The following is a 19982-nucleotide window of genomic DNA, read 5'->3' as shown; positions in this document are numbered from 1 at the left end:
ACTGCAGAAAGAGAACTACATAAAACACTGGATAACTATGCAGAGCTTAGTGATAAGCCATCTCAGAGGAACTGAGCTAGAATAATTTCCCATAAATGCAAATTCACATCCAGGAAAGTCATAAAGTAAAGTGGAATGTTTGCTGTATCAAACTAGTGCTTTATTTTACCAATTCTACTGCATGAGGTATCTCAGCTTTTGATCTGCTACACGAGCACATAGTGAGATTGGATCAGTCCAGTAAATTACTGACATTGTGGTTGTTTTTCTTGATTTTCAATGTTCTCACTGGATGTACCTTAATGTCTTTGGAAAAATTGTGCTGAGAAATGATAGCAGCAAACAAACTGACACAGTCTCATAGTTTGCAATGCAGGCAACAACAGGATCTCCTTCTAGATTTCAAAGCAGTTGTGTGTTGCTTTAACACTGATTTGGGAATTTAGAAAAAAAAAAAAAGGCAGCTAAAATGAGACTGCAACAGTTGTTCCCATATGTTGATATCTGAAACCACCCCAGCATCCTAACTGTTAGAAAATACGATTGTAAAAGGATGGTGTGTGAGAGCAGTGCAGTGTGTGGACTTTCAACCAGGAGAAAAGCTTTTCCACAGGAATTTAATTAATTTTAGTGAAGTTAATCTGAAGAAAATCTCAATTTTTTTAATGATTTCAATCTCCCACATGACTTAGAATAGGTGAGCTTTGTGTCAATACTGTGGTTGCTGTATCTCAGGAGAGCAGTTGACTTGAAGGCATTCTCATTTTCTGTCAGAGAAAAGCCACTGGTAGGGAAACAATGGCAAGTGACTGAAAACTGAGGGAGATGCCACCTTGTGAAGGGCTCAGAACGATGGTCCATTTGTAATTCACTGTGGGTTTTAGGAGTCATTTGACGTTGCAGTGTTATACAGAGGAGCTGAAGCCATTTCCTCTCTCACAGCACACAGGATTTTGCAGCAAAGAAGATGAGGTGACTTGACCAAAAAGCAATCCTGTGTCATGCTTTGTCACACGTGCCATATCTACTACCTCTCCCAAAGCATTGCTTGGCTGTTTCCTTCCTTTTTAACCACCTCCTTCTGTGAAGCTGTTTGCTTTCTCATGTTGCAAGGGTTGGGTGTGCTGATGAATTCTTTCAAAAGTCAGCTGATGAAATCCACGCCGGAATGGTTTAAGTAAGGAAGGAGTTTTCTCTTTGCTTGGAAAGAGATGAGTTCTTCCTAGTGGAAGCTGATGTCTGCAGGCTTAACCACAAGCAAAAAAAGCAAATAGTACAGCATTATCAAATAATTCATATCTTTACTTTTTTGTTGTTTCTGAAAATCTGAGAGCTGCCCAATACTTCTAACCATACACAGTATCTCAACATGCCAATGTTCTGAGACAAAATGTTTTTAAATAATGGAAAAATGATGGCTTTCATTGCTGAACATTCTTCAATTTGGAAAAAAGTAAGTGTATAACATCCATTGATAGCTTTTCTTATAAGACTAACTTGGACTATAAGAAGAAACATGGGAAATATTTAACATTTCTTGAAAGATAAGAAGAGCTGACTTTTAGCAGAAAATAACTGAAGGCCTACCAGTATCTTTGCTTTAATGCAAGCTGTCTTGAACATGAGTAAACATTAAAAACATTGAACCAAGAATGGAAACAAAAGATTTACACAGCACCTGGGGACATTCAGAAGTTCATAGATCTGATCACAAGACTTCTGAAACATTAAGATTTTCTTCAGTCCTCCTGAGCAAGATTAAATATACAGTGTATCCTCCCTTACCTTCCCAAATAAATCAAATGCTTCTAAGTTCTTTGTCATTTCTTTTTCCTGATTCCTCAGATGGCAAAAATAAAACTCAACTGTATTTATATAATAACACCAAGCCTTACAATAGATATAAACTCCAGAGAATCACACCACAGAATCACAGAATGGCCCAGGTTGGAAGGGACCTCGAGGATCGTGAGTCTCCAACCCCCTGCCACAGGCAGGACCACCAACCTCCACATTTCATGCCAGGCCAGGCTGCCCAGGGCCCCATCCAACCTGGCCTTGAACACCTCCAGGGATGGACGGGGCATCCACAGCCCCTCTGGGCAGCTGTTCCAGCACCATCAGGCATGGCAAATTGAAAGCAAAGCATAGAATGTGTTAACTAGTTTGGCTTTTGAGCCCAAAGCCTTCAGACAGAGGAGGGTTTGTCGACCAAAAGTTGTTCAGTTTGTTTCAGTTATACCAATTTGTCTGAAAATAATGCAAGCAGCAGCAAAACTATCCAGTAAAAAATGCTCTGCTCGTGTTTTTTTGCCTTATTTCTGTCCTTTGTTGATGATTGCTGCTTTGTGTAGCTTTACAGTATATTTTCTTTTGGTGCACGTACACTTCAACAGAAACAGCAGTTTGCTTGGGATAAATGCCGATTTCCTCTTGTAGGTGTATTACCCAAACCTGGGGTGGATGTGTGTTGATGCAACGGATCCAAAGAAAGGGAACTGGCTGCGGTATATAAACTGGGCACGTTCAGGAAAGGAGCAAAACCTCTTTCCTCTGGAGATCAACAGGACCATATACTACAAAAGTTTAAAGGTATCAATGTCTGGAAAGAATCAATTACTGCTTTGCTTAATACATTATATTTCATTTCCCTCTACTCAAAGCTTGATAAAATTGATTCTAGATGGGTGAAAATCTAGCAGGCTGCATAAAACATGTTTTTTCTATTCCTGTTGATACTGAGATGCTTTGTACTGAGCTTTGTATTTCTGGTCTTTGCATCTTATAGAAACCTTATAACCATCTTCTAACAAACAGATTTTCTTAATTCTATACCTGGGGAAGGGTACACTGCATGACTGGTGCATTGCATCTCCTGAGTGATAAAATATTTGTTTTAGATAGATAAAGAGTCATAGAGTATGATAATGATAGAATGTTGTAGCTCTGAATTATTATTCAAATCTCTTACCAAGAATCTGCTAACAGTATGTGTAGGTCAACTTTGTTCCTTTATAGAATGCTTTTGTGTATTTACAGCCTTGCTGTTAAGCTATGGATGTTTCTTACGTTTCCTTGTGAGACCAATGGCATTTAACTGTTCTACATTTAAGAAGAGTTGATTCTGTCAGTTCTGAAGTTCATAGGGTAACATAAAAGTATGTAGAACTGTTGCATTTTAGGTAAAGCTCGATTGGGAAAAGCCTCTAAATATTTTCTGAGCTTTACTGATAGCTTTGACATAGCATTTGAGTACAGGTTCCATATTATCAGCCAGACTGGCTTGTCTGTGCTGCTCTTTCACTGGGGGTGTGCTCTCAGGGCTCACCTGTAGCCAGCTTACTTTGCTCTAGACATTTCATCATGGATTGCCTGATCTTTGCCCACAGTCACACAAACTCATTTATCTAAGTGAGCTTTTGGAGTCACTCTGACACTTTTTACATTTCTCTCTTGTTGAATCTTTCCAGCAAAGCTGTGATAAAGACACGTTCACGTTTCAGATCTGTTTTCTCAAAGACAATACTGCACTTTGGAAAATAATTGTACTGCTAAACGAAGGCTGAGCAGTGCTGACAGGATAACGAATATCTGGCTCCAATATCTGAAATACCTTTTGTTGCTTTGACTGTCTTCTTCAGCTTGCAACCTGATGAATTTTATCCCAGTATATCTTGCCAGCAAGATCATGCTGCCAAGCAGCTTGTTCTGAAGACTGCTGGAGCATCCAATAAGGCTCCTTCTTATTTTTTTGTTTCAAATCCATCAGGGATTGCTTGCAGTGTGATGGAACATCTAGCTTCTCTGGGATGCAGTGGGCTTCTTCAAAGAGCAGTCCTGAGTTCAGCAGTGTTTATCTGCTCCTTCAGCAACCACTCTGTGCTCTGCCTTTCCATGCACGCTGTGCGGTCGGTTTAGCTTCATGTTGGTGTTAGCAGTACCAATCCTGGAATCACGGCCTAGCACCTGGGAGCTGATGTATGCTGGTTGGAGGGACACCAGAAACAGTGTTACCTCTGAGCTGCCAGTGTGTGAAGGCTTGTTGCTGTAGCTGTCACCAGTGCAGAAGCATCTGTGAGTAGCTTTTGGTTTGGGTGCTGCTACAGAATCACTGAGTTGTTTCTGCCTTGCGTGTGTAGCTCCAGAAACACAGCTTGGACATACCTGAGCTAGCCCTGCAAGGCTGAGATCACTCATATTAGCACTCCCAGCTTCGTACTGCTCAGCAGTGACCGAGCTGCTCCTAGGAGTGTTGCAGCCATGGTGCATGGGCTGGTAGCTCCCTGCTGTCCCTCGGTAGCCACTGACACACAGGTAACAGGGCAGCTCAGTGTGAGGTCATGGTTGGACTTGATGACCTGGGAAGTCTTTTCCAACCTAAATAATTCTGTGTTTCTAAGTGGTATGTCTGGAAAATTCTGACCATGTGAATTTGTTGTGGTTTTTGAAGTGGGATTTTGTCATGAAATTGGACAGTTTTCACCACCTTTAAACACTCGGCATTGTCAGTGGATCATGTTGGATCACATCAAGATTTAGCAAGTTTTTGGCTGCGTGAATGGGCTATTCTTTAATAGTAATTAATGCTAATAATTGTAATGATGATCACCCCAATATTCTGTCTGCCTTAGCTGTTCCAAGAATATAAAATGCCAAAGGGTGGCATTGTCTAGCACTTCCCAGAGTTACTTTTTGAAGTGACAAATTTAGGGTAAGCAAATTTCTTAACAGTAGAGTGAAGAAACTGAAAGCTGAGCTGCGAGAAACTGACAGCAGAGGTAGGGGGATGATGTAGAAGTGATTTTAAATTTGTGGTCTCTTGGGCAAGATGCAGCATGAAGGCATTTATTGTCTGTTGTATCAGCTCTCACTATCCTATAACTTGTTAATTTCCCCTGCAGTTTCAAACTCGAAAAGAATGGTGCTGTTTTCTGCTGCTTTTTTACAAAGTGTTGTTTATACATCTCCCATTTATTTAAAGACTTGGTTTCTGTCTCGTTTTCTGTGTGGGAGATGAATTTGTCCTTACAGTGTCCATATCAATCTTAGATTCACATCACACCTTATTGACCAGAGACACAGAAGAAAACACGTATTTAATGACAGCTCACATGTTCAGGTTTTGATAAAGTGTTCCTAAATGGCCCCTTCCTGATCTTCTTTGTAATTCATAAATTCAAGAGAATTCCATTTAGTGATAAATAAACAGCACAGTTTTTATTTACTCCCAACAGAAGATTAGTGGCTTGTATGTCATTTTGTTCTGCCTTACCTGGCAGCATTTTAAATGCTGTAAATTTTTTCCCCAGGTGTTTGTTTGGGGGGTTCTGATTTGTAAGTTTAATTTGTAAGCTTTAATTTCCCTGTTCTCTGCCATATATGAAAAGTAAGGTAAAATTTCAAGTTGGGGACTCCTAATGAGGTCTCAGATAACATTTTGAACTAAGCACAAGTGACTATTTTTGTCTTCTGTCTTCTCTTCCTCTTTACTGAAGAACTGAGGATATTTGTAGGTTGTTTTGCATATGTTTTCCCCAGCATACATGTATGAGAGTTGTCACATTTCACTGAAACAGCTTAAACTGGTTAGAGGGTTTCAGAAGTTCTTCCTGTCTCTGCTAATTAAATGAGCTAGATGAACGGTGTTATTCTGCACACGGTAAATTGCAGTGAAAAGTCAGTTTCAAAAAGTCTCCTAAATAAGTTAAGCTATGATCGTGTCCTTGATTAAGGTGAAATTAATTTGTTTATGGAAAGATGTTTCGTCAGACAGGTTTACAATAACTGGGGGAACACAGCGTAAAATAGTAACAGACAGAGTGAAAAGAGACCCAAACACCAATACCACAAAGTGTCTGCTGTGGTTACAGCTGGGGAGGTAAGGCCACATCCAAATGCAAGAGAGCAGAGTAGCAGTAAAATACAAAGTCAGTAGTGAAAAGTGCATGTTCTAGTGAGATCAGATAGGTAAATGCCTATCTCAGCCTTCTATCACCGCTGCCCCAACCTGATGCTACAACATGATCTAGAGGTGACAGCATGGAGGAAGCTGCTTGTCAGAGGTGTTGCTGGAGGCTGCAGAAGTGGCATTTGGTCACTGCGGTCCTCTTCTCCCTCCTGTTGCTGCTGATGGAGCTCTTTTGATGGTCTAATTTTGACGTGTCTGCTGTATCTCATTTTAGAAGTACAAGGTTAGAGGGCTTAATTTAGATTCTAGCATCGTTGCTCCAAAGCTAAATTCATCAAGTTGAATGTCAGTTCCAGCCACGGAACTAACAAATTACGTTTGTTATCATGTGTTTGCATTGCCCAGTTTTACCAGCTCTTTTCTCTGAGTTTGTATATGGCTGAAAAGTCATTTGCATCAGATAACTCTTCTTTATGCCGGCTGCAAGATGGAACCGTGCAAATACCAACAGCAGCGTGACCAGCAGATTGAGGGGGGTGACTGTACCCCTCTTCTGTGTGCTGGTGAGACCTCACCTGGAGCACAAATGTGGGGTCCTCAGTACAGCAGAGGGCCACAGCAATGCTCCCTGATGGAACGTGAGGACAGGCTGAGAGCTGGGGCTGTGCAGCACGGAGGAGAGAAGGCTGCAGGAGAGCTGAGAGCGGCCCGTGTGTCTAAAGGGGCTGTAAGCAAAAGGGGACAGACTGTTCAGCAGGGTGTGTGGAGATGGGATGGGGAAACGGATTCCTGCTAAAAGAGGGGAGACTCAGGTTGGATATAAGGAAGAAGGGAGGTGAGGCACTGCACAGAGTGCCCAGAGAGGAGGTGCAGGCACCCAAGGTCGGGATGGGGCTGTGAGCACTGATGGAGCTGTGGGTGTCCCTGCTCAGTGCAGGTTGGACCTGATGGCCTTTAGGGTCCCTTCCAGCTCCAACCATTCTGTGGTTCTATGAGACACATTTACCACCATCGCATCAGCCCTGCAGAGCTGTTAAGGAAGCCAAACAGCAGGCTTTGCTTATATTACAACCTAAATGCTTAACTTAATAAGTTACGATATAACTTCAACACTTGCATCTCTTGTTGCAGTGTCAGGACATAAAGATAGCTATCAGATATTCTATGATTCTTATCAGATATTCTATGATTCCATTGCCTCTGTCAAGTGCTGTAAGGCCTTCTGGAAAAAAAAAAAAAAAAGTGCTTCTGAAGGAACAGATTCTGCTATTGTTCCTTATACAAAAGTCCCCTTTGGCTTCAGACTTGCAATAGTCTCAGGCCACCCTTGGCTGTAGCGCGGTGCCCGGGCTGAAGTCCTCGCGGCAGCTGCAGGGCCGCCGGGCCCGCTTCTACGGGGGCGGGGTTGGGGGCTCTGCGCCGCGCGCCCTCCGGCCGCCAGGGGGTGCGGTCGACGTCTCCCTCGGCGCGCGGGGGCCCGCCGCCAACAAGCCGCCCGCTGATTGGTTCCGCTCCTCTCTCTTCTCTCCCCGCAGCCAATCGCGCCCGGCGAGGAGCTGTTGGTGTGGTACAATGGGGAGGACGACCCGGAGATAGCCGCCGCTATTGAGGAAGAGCGAGCCAGCGCCCGGAGCCGGCGGCACTCCCCGAAAGCCAAGAAAGGTAAGGCCCGCCCGCCGCACCGCCGGCCTCCGACCGGGCCCGGGGGCGGCTCCGAGCTTCCGCCGGGTGGGCGGCGGCCTCCGTGACCTTCCTCACCGAGCGGGGAACTCACCGTCCGGCCGAGCGCCGGCAGGCCCCGCCGCGGCCCTCGGCGGCTTCGGGCACCGGCGGGCGGAGCTGGGCGCGGATATCCGCCCTCACGGCGCTGCGATGCGTCGTGCGGCTCCGCGCGTGGCCTTATGTAACTGCGTCTGATCCTGCGTGCGATCCCCGGATCCAGCGCGGGGAGCTCTGAAGGTGACGGACGGAGCGAAGGAGGATCGGAGGTGGCGTTTAAAGCGGCGGCGTCGTGATCCCAGCACTGATATTTGGGAAGGCGGCTGTGCGGTGCTGCTTATAAGCGTTGCTGTTACAGCCTCTGAGCGTCGAGTGCTGGCTTGGATTTTTCTGTCTGCCGTGGGACGGTTTAGTAAACATGTAGCACATGCATAAGGGCGCCTGGGTGAATCGTTGTGCTTTTTTTTGTAACTGGGCATGGTGTTCGCAGGTGGGATTTGCGTGCCTGTGATTTACCTGAAAGGCCAGAAAAACAACTCGAAAGAATTTGATTAAATCATAAATTAGAAAAGCCAGACAGAGTCATTTCTAAGGTAATTTTTCACGGCGTGGAAGATTGATTTGCATTCCTGAAACTGCAGATTAAAAAAAAAAAAAAAAAAGAGCAAGTCATTAAATAACTGTGGCAGTTTTGGGTGGGTCGTCCTGTGCTGTTCTGTAGCTCTGAGGCTTTAACTGCTAAGGAGCTTAAAAATGTCAAACCACCCTCATTTGGAACAATAAATCTCTGCCTCCATTCTATGAACTCTTCCTAAATACGTTAATAAAAAAATGCTGAACATAGTTGAGAACAGAATAAGAGTTATAAGGCCCCAGTAACTTATCTGGGGGATTATACTCCTGTATCGTTAAGCAGGAAGGCCAGCTCCTCAGTGTGGTTGTTTTGGGTTATTAAAGCTTCATTATCAGTGCTCTGTCAGTAAATTTACAGTGATTTGTGCTTTTCTAACGCGTGCGTGTTTTGAAATCCTATAGTTCTATTATTAGGAGGTTCTGTCGGTTTATTTTTACCCCTTCTACATTTACTCTCAGTTATTTTAGTGTTTGTAGTAGATCTGATATTTGCAATTCACACCTGATTGCTTCTAAGTAACATAATATTTGTGCTGCATTGACAGCACTCACTGCAGTTAAGATTCTAAAATGGTTCCCATTGCTGACACTCCTCTTGCTGGTTCAGAGGCTGAGATTTTATGGGAGGATAAAGGAAATAAGCAGTGAATTCAGCAGCTCTAAGCAGGTTTTTTTGTTTGGTTATTTTATTTTTTTATTTTTTCTTTTACGTAATTCTGACTATACAATAAAAATGGGAGGGGGGGGAATGTTGCAACCTCTCGCATAGGAAAAAATTGGAAGGCAGTACAAAGTAAGAATGCAAGTGAGCTTCCAGTGTAAGAAACTTCTTAGAAAGAAGCTCAGTGGGGTTGCAAAATTGGGATTCGTTGCCTGCTGACACAGATCAATTAATTCCTTCTTTATAAACTTCGTGTTCTGTTATAGATTGAAAGCGTAAAACAACAAAGGAGAAAACAGAGCTATGTAAGAACTGCCAAGTTTGGACAGCTCTGAATTGCTGTGTCCTGCAGAAATACATTTTCCAGAATAGAAGCAGACACTTTAATACTTCATAAATGCCCAGACAAGGCTGTGTTTGAGAAGGGCGTTGTAAGAGCTGTATGTCTTGAAAACTGACTTAATAACTGATCTGTGTTCAGTAAAACAAATATCCTTTTGAGTTTTAAGTTCAGCACAGGCCTTGTCCTTGAGCAATGAGATGCTCACACTTGGTCTTACGGCTGCAGTTTGCTTCAGGAAATCAGAAAAAGTGATCACAGCAGTCACAGATTTGTCCAGTTAATTGACGCTTAGACTGCTGTGAAGCTCATTCCATACTGCAGTGGGATTCCTTTTGGTTTCTGGACAAAGCCTCCCATGCTATCAGTGCAGAGCCTTACCTTCAGAGCTGGGCCTTCCTAAACTTGTGAAGAGCCAGCAGCTGACCCAGTGTGCCACCGGCACAGACAGCAGATGGAAATACCACGTCCTGCTTGCCCTTGGTCTGACCTTGGTGCAGGTGATTACTGACATTGGGTTCATAATCTCCTTTAGAGCATATTTAGGATGGCACCCGGCGTGTTCCCCATACACAGCATCTTGGCTGTGCCTCAGTCGTGCATCTCAGAGCCCACCTGCTCTGCAGCTGCACCACTTCTTCACCAGTTCTGTTCCTGTGCTCTGCCTGCACGGCGCTGTGCATCTTCTGGTGTCAGGAGTTACTGGAGTTGGTTGAAGGTTGACGTAGCGGCAGTAAATCTCTTGTGTTTTTCTTTTAATGTGCTTAGGAGTTCAGATTCAGTGATGCTTCTAACTTTACTTTCCTGCATTGAAACATTGTGTGTAAAATCTGGTTAGGGTGATTGGGAAAGGAAACCAATAGGATAAAACAAAACAAAATGGAAACAACTTCAGGAGCATCTCAGACTTTTACTACAGCAAAGCCCTGCTGTCTCTGACGTGATCACTCAGTGGTTGAGAGCAGCAGCTGCCAGTGCATAAGAAGATTGTCAAGGTCAACAGCTAGTAGGAAAATGATGCAGTGCATTTTTTTCTGCTTTTTCTGAAATTTTGCTCGCTTGTTAAACTTTCCAGCCATTATTGCCCACTTGTCCCAAGCTGAAGCTGATGTTTTCTGACCTGCCTATCGAGCTTGTAGGAAAGTTTGTTCAAATTAAATGCATTTGTAGAAGATTTTTCATTAATGCACTTTCTAAGGAAAAAAAAAAAGCCAGTCTAGTTTTCACTTGACAGTTAAACTCATAAATCTATTAGAGGAGTAGCTTGGGCTTATTTTCCTTGCCAAGGCCTGTTTCTTTTAAATGTGACAGTGTAGTGTAAGTAGTAACACGAAAAGTTAGTGCTGCTTTCAACAGGCTCCCAGAGCACTGTTTTCTGTTCTCAGACTATTGCAGCTGGCTTTTCTCTCATTTGTGTGCTTCCCTTGCAAGGACCTATTTACTCAATGTTATTTGGAGACCCTGGCTTCATTCTGAATCTTCCTTCTAAGAGTAACTTTATGCAAGCCAAGTAAAGGTATTACAGAGAGAAGATGGTCATGTGTAAAAATGCACACTGGTTTTGTCAGGCTGTGATCTGAGGTGCTGAGCAAAGTAAGCACACAGCACTGAAATAATGCAGACTGCTCCTGTCGTGGGCTGTGTGGCAGATGAGAAGTCTGGTCTCAAGGGAAGAAAGATACTGATGCTGAATGGGGTGCAGTTGTGCACTGCCACATGCTTGTGAATAGTACTTGAGACAAAAATGTTTTTTCTGAACAAAGGAGATGAGGGCAATGCTTCACTTCTGTGCTTATTTCTATCCCTGTGGTAGCAGCTCCACGCTGAGCTGTTTGGCTCTATTTGTTTTAGTTGTGTTCCTCTTTGCACTTTATCTAGGCAACGAACCCCAGTGGCATCATTTGTAGCATTGTGTGGATTGAACACTGTGTGTGCCTCTCACATCTCTCTGTAAAGTCAGGCTGTCCATAGAGAGGAAGAAAGTTGGTAACTTTGTGTAGCTAAAAACATCCTGCGTGAGCAGGCTTGGCTGGGAGTCTGTTCTGGAGCCGAGTGACCTCACAGGGAGCCCAGCTGTGAGCTGCTAAAGTACAGCCTTCACTGCAGTAAGACAAAACTCCTGTATCAGGACCCCAAAGAGCCTGGTGAATACTCACTGTAGCGCAGTTTTAAAGTCTCATATGGTTGCTCATAAATCCATTAAAACTTTGCTGCATAACTGCCTCTGCTGTTATAGTGGTGGGTTTTTTTCCCCATAGTTCTTATCAGACTTCATGGGATGTTCAGCGAACAATTCTGTCCTGGAGATAGCATGAGATTAAGGTGGATGAATTATAAATCAATTACAGTCAGTTACAAATGACCATTATGCCATGATTTTTATGTGAGGTTGAACTCTGAGTGCAACGTCAGGCTTCAGCTTCTGAGACCGTAAATCAGTGCTGTCATAAAAGTGACAGTGGATTTACTTTCATGTAAGCGTGGCTGTTGCTGAAACTGCATCGAATTGCTGCTGTGTGAAAGTGAGGTGTAAAGGTGGGACAAGCAGGTGAGGTTCTGTGCGTGCTCAAAGTTCTTACAGTCTTCGCTCTTAAGACTTCCATAGGCATTTTCACTTAGCTCCATGCATCCACAGATATGCTTCCTGTTCACAAAATGTAGATTGCCATCTGGATGTCATCACAACTGGAAATCGTGGCCCGATGATGCTGTGTCTTTTTTTTTTTAAAGTTGCTTATTAGCTGGACTTGTTACGTGGAATAAAATAGTTGAGATAGTTGGGTGGAATGCAGGCCGTATTAAGGTCTGGGAAGTTCATGGAATCATTATAGAATGGCCTGGCTTGAAAAGCTCCACAATGCTCATCCAGTTCCAACCCCTGCTGTGTGCAGGTCACCAACCAGCAGCCCAGGCTGCCCAGAGCCACATCCAGCCTGGCCTTGAATGCCTGCAGGGATGGGGCATCCACAGCCTCCTTGGGCAACCTGTTCCAGTGCCTCACCACCCTCTGTATGAAAAACTTCCTCCTAATATCCAACCTAAACCTCCCCTGTCTCACTTTAAAACTGTTCCCCCTTGTCCCATCACCATCCACCCTCATAAACAGCCGTTCCTCTTCCTGTTTATAAGCTCCCTTCAAGTACTGGAAGGCCACAGTGAGGTCTAAGTTGTGCATTTGTAGCAAGGATAGCCCTCAAGGAAATGACACTGTTATCTATTTAGCCCTCCTTCCAACAGATTTAATGGAAAGCTTTGCAATTCAGGGCTTCAAAGTTTCTTAGCCAGGGACTGGGAAGAGATAAGTGAGGAAGGAGAAGGTCATAAGGAAGTTCTGCAGCAAACCTCTAGAATGAAGTTCAGTTTGAATTGAGAAAAATCAGAACCATTTACAAGATTACTGATGCAACTTCAGTTAAAAAGCTGCATTTGGTGTGTTAAGGGACCTGCAGCTTCTATCTGGTGAATCTCTGATACCTTTGAGGCCTTCTAACCGGCAGAGATGTTTTTATACCTCGTAAGGAGAGCTTTTTGAATAGAGCCTTGGTTACTTTCCATTCCCTTCTTTCCATCTGCAGCAATGCCCTCAACCCCTGTGATAGCTGCAGCTCTCAGCCCTTACGAGCAGCAGGGTGAGATGGTTACGATTCATTCCAGCTTTGCTCCAACCAAAGCTGCATCACCATCTTGCTGCCATTAGCACCACAGACACCCAGCTCCAACACAGGACTGGTGTGCTGCTAAGAAAGCAAAACCTGGTGTGATAAGAAGCGATGGAAGATCCTGGAGGCGGTCAGGAATGCTGCGTAAGGACTGTGCTGATTTTATCAGATCCTCATTAAAGCAAGCAGTGCAGTCCTGCACTACTGCATCCTGCAGGCATGTTGCTTTCTGTGTGTTTTGTCCTTAAGACAACAACATGCTTTGTGATTGTGACAAATCAATGGCCAGCAAAGGCCAGCGTGCATTTATTTCGTAATGAAAACTTTGTGTGATTCCGAGATTCAAATCAAAATCTACACAGCTCTGTATTTTCCTCTTTGTTTCTTCCTCGTTTGGCTTCCATATTGCTACTTAGCATATTTGCTAGTGCTGTCTTCAGTTAAATAACCTGCAGTGGGAAGGAAAACGGGGCACCAGGCAGCTTCCCAGTATGAATCATTTTTTTCCTATTGATCAGGGTTAACTTTGAAACAGAGGGGGATGGGAACAGACACTGCTTTCCACAGTCAAACAAGTGGTTTTCTTTTTCACCTCTTAAACTTACATGAAGCTTTAGGATTGTCCCCTTGCTTGTGACGCACGAGAGCAAGCTTGGTGTTTTCTCTTATGCTGGGTGAGTTACTGCCTTGCCTGCACTCTGGGTTTGCCCTCTCCCTTAAAAACCCACTGACTTTTATTTGCATGAATAATCCTTTCTCGACTTCCTTTGCTTTGTATCCTGTGAAATCAAGGCTTTACCCCAGGCACTTACTCTTTCCCTTCTTTTGTCCTCTTACAATGGGAGACTTTGGGTTTTATTGTAGATACAAGCTAATCAACCACTGACTTCATTGTATTTTTATTTACCTTTAACTAGCTGTCATTTTTCAGCCACTCCTTATTTTAGTGGAGGCTCTGAGTTCTCCTTGCAATGGAAGCCTTTCCTACCCCCTAATCATCATCATTACAGCTTTTCTCTGGGTTCAGTGCTGCTGCTGCTTCTGTTTGTACAATGCTATTAATACTGATTCAGCACCATTAATGTTCTGAACTTTGGTGCTGGTTTTATTACAGTGTACCATAATTTTGCCTTGACCATTTATTTTACATGAACTATTTATGGGAGGACACATCTTGCTCTGAGGGCACATCTGCAGATGTCTGGTGTTATTTTCTATGAAATTACAAGCAGGGACGTGCTGCATAATATCTTCTAGTATGTCATACAAAGTTTTGATAACCTGTTTATGGGAAGAGATGCACATTCAACAGTTATTGGCAGACCAGAGGGTACTTAATTTTTTGGATCTGTCAAACCTTCAAATGCATTTTGTCATTCTTGCCAAGAGTGACAGGAAAGGCTTTGTTGTGAAGAGTTCTCACTGCCCACAGCTGCTGTGTCAGGTTCCTCACTGTAACATTGCATCGGTCTGTAAGATTGCACTTGGGTTTAACAGTTATTGAAATAACACTCAATGGCATTTCAACCCTTGTAGCTAAGAAATTAAGTGTTGTTTGACCATCAGATATTCATTAGCAAATATTTACCTACCTTTTATGAACTCTCCCCTGGATTAAGCAAGTGCAGTGTTTGTTTGTATCACCAGTGTGTGTTTGTTGCTTAGCACGAAGTCTTCAGAAGCATTTAGGAGCTTACCAGGGTTGCTGTTGAGGGTTAATTTTGTTGTCACACTTTCTGTCAGAGCTTTGATAGACTGTGATTAATGCTTTACAGCTTCAAAGAGGCTGTGTTATTAATGTGAGGGTTGACATAAAGTTACTCTAGTGAGAGTATTATAATAGCTGAAAATCTATCTTCATGATTCTCATTGCTGCAGAGTGCCATGGAGATGGGTGGTTGGCTGTACATCTGTTTTAACTCGTGTTGAGAGCCAGATTCCTCACTTGCTTGAGTCTATTCAAGTATCAGTCTGGTTTTATTTGGCAGTCCATAAGGAAATTCTTTTCTTGAATGGGAAAGGCTCAGTCTTTCTGAAAGTGGCTTGATTACTGTAAATTATGGTAAATTTTCTCATGCAGTGCCGCTGTTCAAGGCCAAGTGCAGTGCAAACTTCCTCATTTCTGCAGGTAAAATGAACCATTCAGCTGGGTGCTAAGCTCCAGCATCAAGCAACTCAGCAGCAAGGACAACTGCTCTCTTTTCAGCAGCAGGTTTGTATCAGAATCTTAAAATGCACACCTTTGCCTTAGAGTCATGTTCTTGAAAGGAAATGCACACAGTACGGGTGCCGAATGTTAAAGCTGCCTTGGGCTTTATCCAGGCACTTGGTCACACTGAGCTTCAGCCAGCTGAGTAAAAAATTGACTTCTGCAGTGTCTTCGAGTTGCAAGTGCAGAGCAAAGAGCCCAGCATTTTGTGTCTTACAGCCCCTTGGCAAGGATTGCAAAAGCAAAGCGGACTTTGTGCAGATGATTTGTTCATGGCTCCCACGTCCCTGCCTGGTGAGCGTCAGCCTCCAGTCTCTCCACTCATGTACCAGCACTGTATTTTCTCAAGTTCTTCATCTGAACGTCAAAATGCCCACTTTACTTTTTGGGGAGGTTTTATTCTGCTGACATTCTGTACTATGAAAAACTTGTACACGTTTTGAAGTCCAGTTTCATTGGAACTGATCAGTCTCGAACATAGCAGTTGGCTTAGCAGAAGACAGATGCGTTTGTCCTCTGAATCTGGGGTTTGTTTTCACGTTATTTGAGAAATGGAGGAAGTTGCCGTTCCCTGTGGTGACTTTATGGGCCTATGGAACTTTCTTGATTTCATAAATTAGACAGAATCCACTTTATTGTCATCTGCTTTGGGACGAGCTATAAACGTATGTATTTCTCTTGTCAGCTGTGCTAACGGCTGTGTAGCACTGCAGTTCCAGCTGCTGTGCTGTCACACTGCTCTGCAGCTGAGCAATGCAATGCTTGGGCAACTGGGGCATTGCAGCTAGAGTTCCTTTGGCAAGAGAGCTCACTGTGTCTTCAGTTCCCGGAGAAGACTGGAAAGCATTCCTCTAGGAAAATGTCAGCGGGCTGCAGCTGAGATGAGTGAAGCACTTGGTGTCACAGCAAAAACAAATCCTTCACAAATATCTCACCAGACGCAAGCGATTCAGAGACTGCTCTGCATATTAAAATGATTATTTTACATGATGTTTCTCCTTCATCTACTTCTATGTGTTAGGAAGGATCTGCTGTGATAATCTGCCATACGTCCTCGGATTGTCAGCCTGAAGCTGGAAGGAGGTTTTCCAGATCTAACAGATGCAGTTTTCATGCCTGCAGATGTGCCTCAGCTGTAGCTGCTTATCAGCAGTTAAAGGTGTTCCTTCCTACGTTGGGCACCTACTTCATAAAATACCAGCATATATTTAGTGGAGGTTAATGGAAACAAACTGTGTATCTGCTGTAATAGCTGGTAATTCTGTTTTTGTCACCTCTACTTAACTTGGCTTTTCTGTTGATTTCCTTCCTACAATGAAGAGCACTTGACATTAATTGTTTTCATTTCTGTTACCTGGTAATGTTCTTACGTAGTGCCTGAGCAAAAAGCTTAGGGACATTAACAGTGCTGTGCTTCCAGTACAGAATAGCTTCTACAACTGTTTCAGCCCAGTAAATGTCTATTTATTGCTTAAGGCGAGCTTGCATTGCATGCCAGAACTGATGGCTTTGGAAAGCCCTGGTAAGAGAGGGGGCAAGGAGGGAGCCTGTGCACTATGCTGAATAATTTCCCTTTTGAAATGCAAGATAAGTCTGTTGTAAATAATTGGATTGCAGCTCATAGCAGTAAATATATAAAATCATCAGTGATGACGACTGCTTTGTTTCGCTCCCCATTAAATCCCCCAAAGTCAAGATTACCTCTGCAGGTTGCATTGAAGAAGCAGAGAATAAGAAAGATAACGGAAAACAGACTGGAAATACTTGCTGAAGAGGGGGATGAATGCATTGTAAAGTGGAGCAGGCTGATGTGGCTGAGCAGCCTTTACTGCTTTGGAGATGAACATCTGAGAAATGACGTTACCACAGTTGTAATAAACAGAGGGATTCAGTTTGGTAAAAAAAAGAAGCCAACTAACAAAATAAATTATAGCAAATAAATATAGCAAATAAAAAACAGAGTGTGGCTTTTTAGCAATTTCAAGACCTTTAATTTCACACTTCGTTTCAGGGTCAGACATTTCACAGAGCACTGCAGTGGGTTTAGGAGCACCGTATTCGTGGCTCAGGTTAAAGCTCACCTTCATTACGGTGGAGATGTACGTTTTGAGCATTCTTCTGTGCTTAAATACAAAAATTTGATGCTGTTCATGAGCTGTTGCTAAGGATTTTCTAAATATAGAGAGCACCGCTCCCTTCTGGAAGATCTGTGAAGCATTTTGTGTGCCAGCTGTCACTTATTGCTTATTTTTGCCTTAATACTTACTTAAATGAAAGCTAGTGGAACGTAACTACAGAAAATGACTGTTCTTCTCTGTGTCAGTAATAGCCATGTAAAGTGACTTGCCAGCAGTGATGTAGGAGCTGGGGGGAGGTTGTGTTCCTGGGCAGGGTGGGAGTTAGACATGCACAATGGTGAGTGATGGAGAAATTCCACAGGAGATCCAGTGCTGCATATTTGTGTGCTCTATCTGCTGTTTTAGCTTTAGAAGTGTTGGCATGAAGGCAGAAATAACATTTTAAAATCTGCACGTTTAATCATTTACACTTAATTGTTTCAGTACGGCTCTTGTGTGGGTTAAACTTGTGTAGAATTAAAGGCTGTGGATGTTTGTTTGTGCTGCTCTGAAGTTGTCAGATGACATTCTGTGCTATTTAAGTCATTCTGGATGAGTAAGTCTATAAGCTTAAGACTTCCTATGATTTCTGCTCAGGTTAGTCAGTGAAGGTGTAGCGTGTTGAGGATTTGAGTGTGGTGCTGTGAATGTAGATGGCAGATACCCAAGGTCAGGGAATGGGGCTCTGAATGAGCACTGATGGAGCTGTGGGTGTCCCTCAGTGCTCAGTGCAGGGGTTGGACCTGATGGCCTTTAAAGGTCCCTTCCAACTGAAATGATTCTAGGATTAATTCAGTTCACACATGTGAGGAAGACCAGAGGCAATTGATGTGGATTGCTGTAATAGCATGTTTAAGATGTGCTTCCTCCTGGTAGGACTTTTCAAGCCTAAATGTATTAATCAATTTTGTGAATAGCTTCAGCTGTGCTATTCTGGGTCTGCCCTACCGTGCTAACATATCTTACACTGATGCTTTTATAATTAATAGAATCACAGCATGGCCTGGGTAGAAAAGGAGCACAGTGCTCATCCAGCTCCAACCCCTGCTGTGTGCAGGTCACCAACCAGCAGCCCAGGCTGCCCAGAGCCACATCCAGCCTGGCCTTGAATGCCTGCAGGGATGGGGCATCCACAGCCTCCTTGGGCAACCTGTTCCAGTGCCTCATCACCCTCTGGGTGAAAAAGAAATAAAGATGATCTTGGTGAGATCCAGTGATTTGATCTTCAGCGCTATCAGAAAGGCTTTGCCAAATGTTCTCAGAAATTGATGTTTTAAATAGCCCCAGCTCAGAATTTTCTTACACTTTCCATGGCAACAAGTTCATCTGTTATGCAAATGTCACGTTAACAGTCTCTGTAAATGCACTGCTCCATTTCTTTCCTGCAAAGTGGATGTTTAGTTCTTGGTAGAAGTACATTTTAACAAAGAAATACAGTTACGTGTGTGAGCACCTGCCTTGAGGTGAACTGAAATGTCTTCCTAAGGTGAGACTTGGGGGTAACATTTATAATCTCATTGGATGACTCAGTGATTTAAAAAGCTTTTTTGTGCATATGAGAAGTGATGGTTTCTGTGTGTCTGTTTCTGTAGTAGGGCAGAATTGTTTTCCTAATGATAGAGGTGGTTGTTTTTTAATGAGGCAGTTTGGTCCTAGCAGTCACTGTGAAGTTCGTCTTCAGTGCCTACGCTGTCCTTCCTCCTTCTGCTTCTGCTGTGTAAGCTCGAATGTATATTTTAGGGAAGGGGAGGTGCAGGGTGTGGTGGGAGACCCTTTAGTCCCCGAATTTGCTTTTATTTTCAATGTTGAGGATGCATTTCTCTCTGCTGTTGATGGTCCTTAAACAAGGCAGTTGTACTGGTCGTTAATTGCAAATTAGAACAGAAATGAACTGAAACAATGGGGTAAAACATGCAGTTTCTCATCAGAGGCTTTATGTTTTGGAAGGCAGCTGAGCTGTGGCCATTACTGTAAGTCAGGCTTGGACAGCTTGACAGCACAGGACTGAGATCTGGTGTAGCTCTGAGTTATTCTCACGATCCTCAGATGTTAAAATTCCATTGCACTTAAAGGCAATAGTTTCTATACACTAAAATTGACACGGACTGTTATCAGATAACTTCATAATGCTGCTGCAAGAAAAGTGCTCCATTAATTATTTATAATAATAGATGGCAAACGGGGTCATCTTGACGTCAGGATGTTGTTGCCTTTTCTCTGCATGTTTTCATAGGTACTCGGCAGCACTGTTGAAATAAGACTCTTAATGACAGTATGTAGCCACTGAGATTTTAATTGACATCCGCTTTAATTACATGTTTGTGTTTCAAAAATCGAGCTGTGCCATTTATGTCTTGGATCTCACCCTGAGGGCTGCATGGAGATGTGCTGCTCTTGCATCCTCTCAGTGCCTTTTTAACATTCAGTTTGAGAAGGGTTTGGTGTTGATGATGGAAGTCAGTGCTGGCAGATGTGGTTGGTGTCTTTGAATCAGATGAGTGCCTTCCAACCTGGGTGATGGCAGAGATCAGACCGAGGGTCTAAAAACAGAATCAAGACACTTCAGTGTTACCGGCAGAACTCTATTTTCATTCTTTTCCTGCTTAGTTCACTTGCTGTTTGATCAATCATGTATATTAAATAGGCATGGTCCTTAATTTTATACACCATGGCATGCGTTGTTGGACGAGTTCTCAAAAGCCTGTGTGACATCACCGAATGTGGTTTTCTTTGTGC

At 43.3% G+C, this 19982-nt stretch overlaps 1 protein-coding gene across 5 annotated transcripts in view; it reads left to right on the top strand.

Annotated features, from left to right (window-relative positions):
* PRDM2 (PR/SET domain 2) overlaps nt 1-19982 on the top strand; it is a 62529-nt gene that overhangs the window by 16953 nt on the left and 25594 nt on the right. For 2 of the 5 annotated variants that reach the window (XM_048968070.1, XM_048968071.1), the window contains exons 5-6: nt 2440-2592; nt 7444-7570. In XM_048968070.1, coding sequence (XP_048824027.1) covers nt 2440-2592; nt 7444-7570 — 280 coding nt within the window. The other 3 variants (XM_048968074.1, XM_048968072.1, XM_048968073.1) reach the window with 3 other exon arrangements.

Source organism: Lagopus muta, chromosome 21 (genome assembly GCF_023343835.1).
Source record: "Lagopus muta isolate bLagMut1 chromosome 21, bLagMut1 primary, whole genome shotgun sequence".
NCBI lineage: Eukaryota > Metazoa > Chordata > Aves > Galliformes > Phasianidae > Lagopus > Lagopus muta.
Note: the sequence above shows the minus strand (reverse complement) of the source record. Positions and strands in the feature narration are given on the sequence as shown.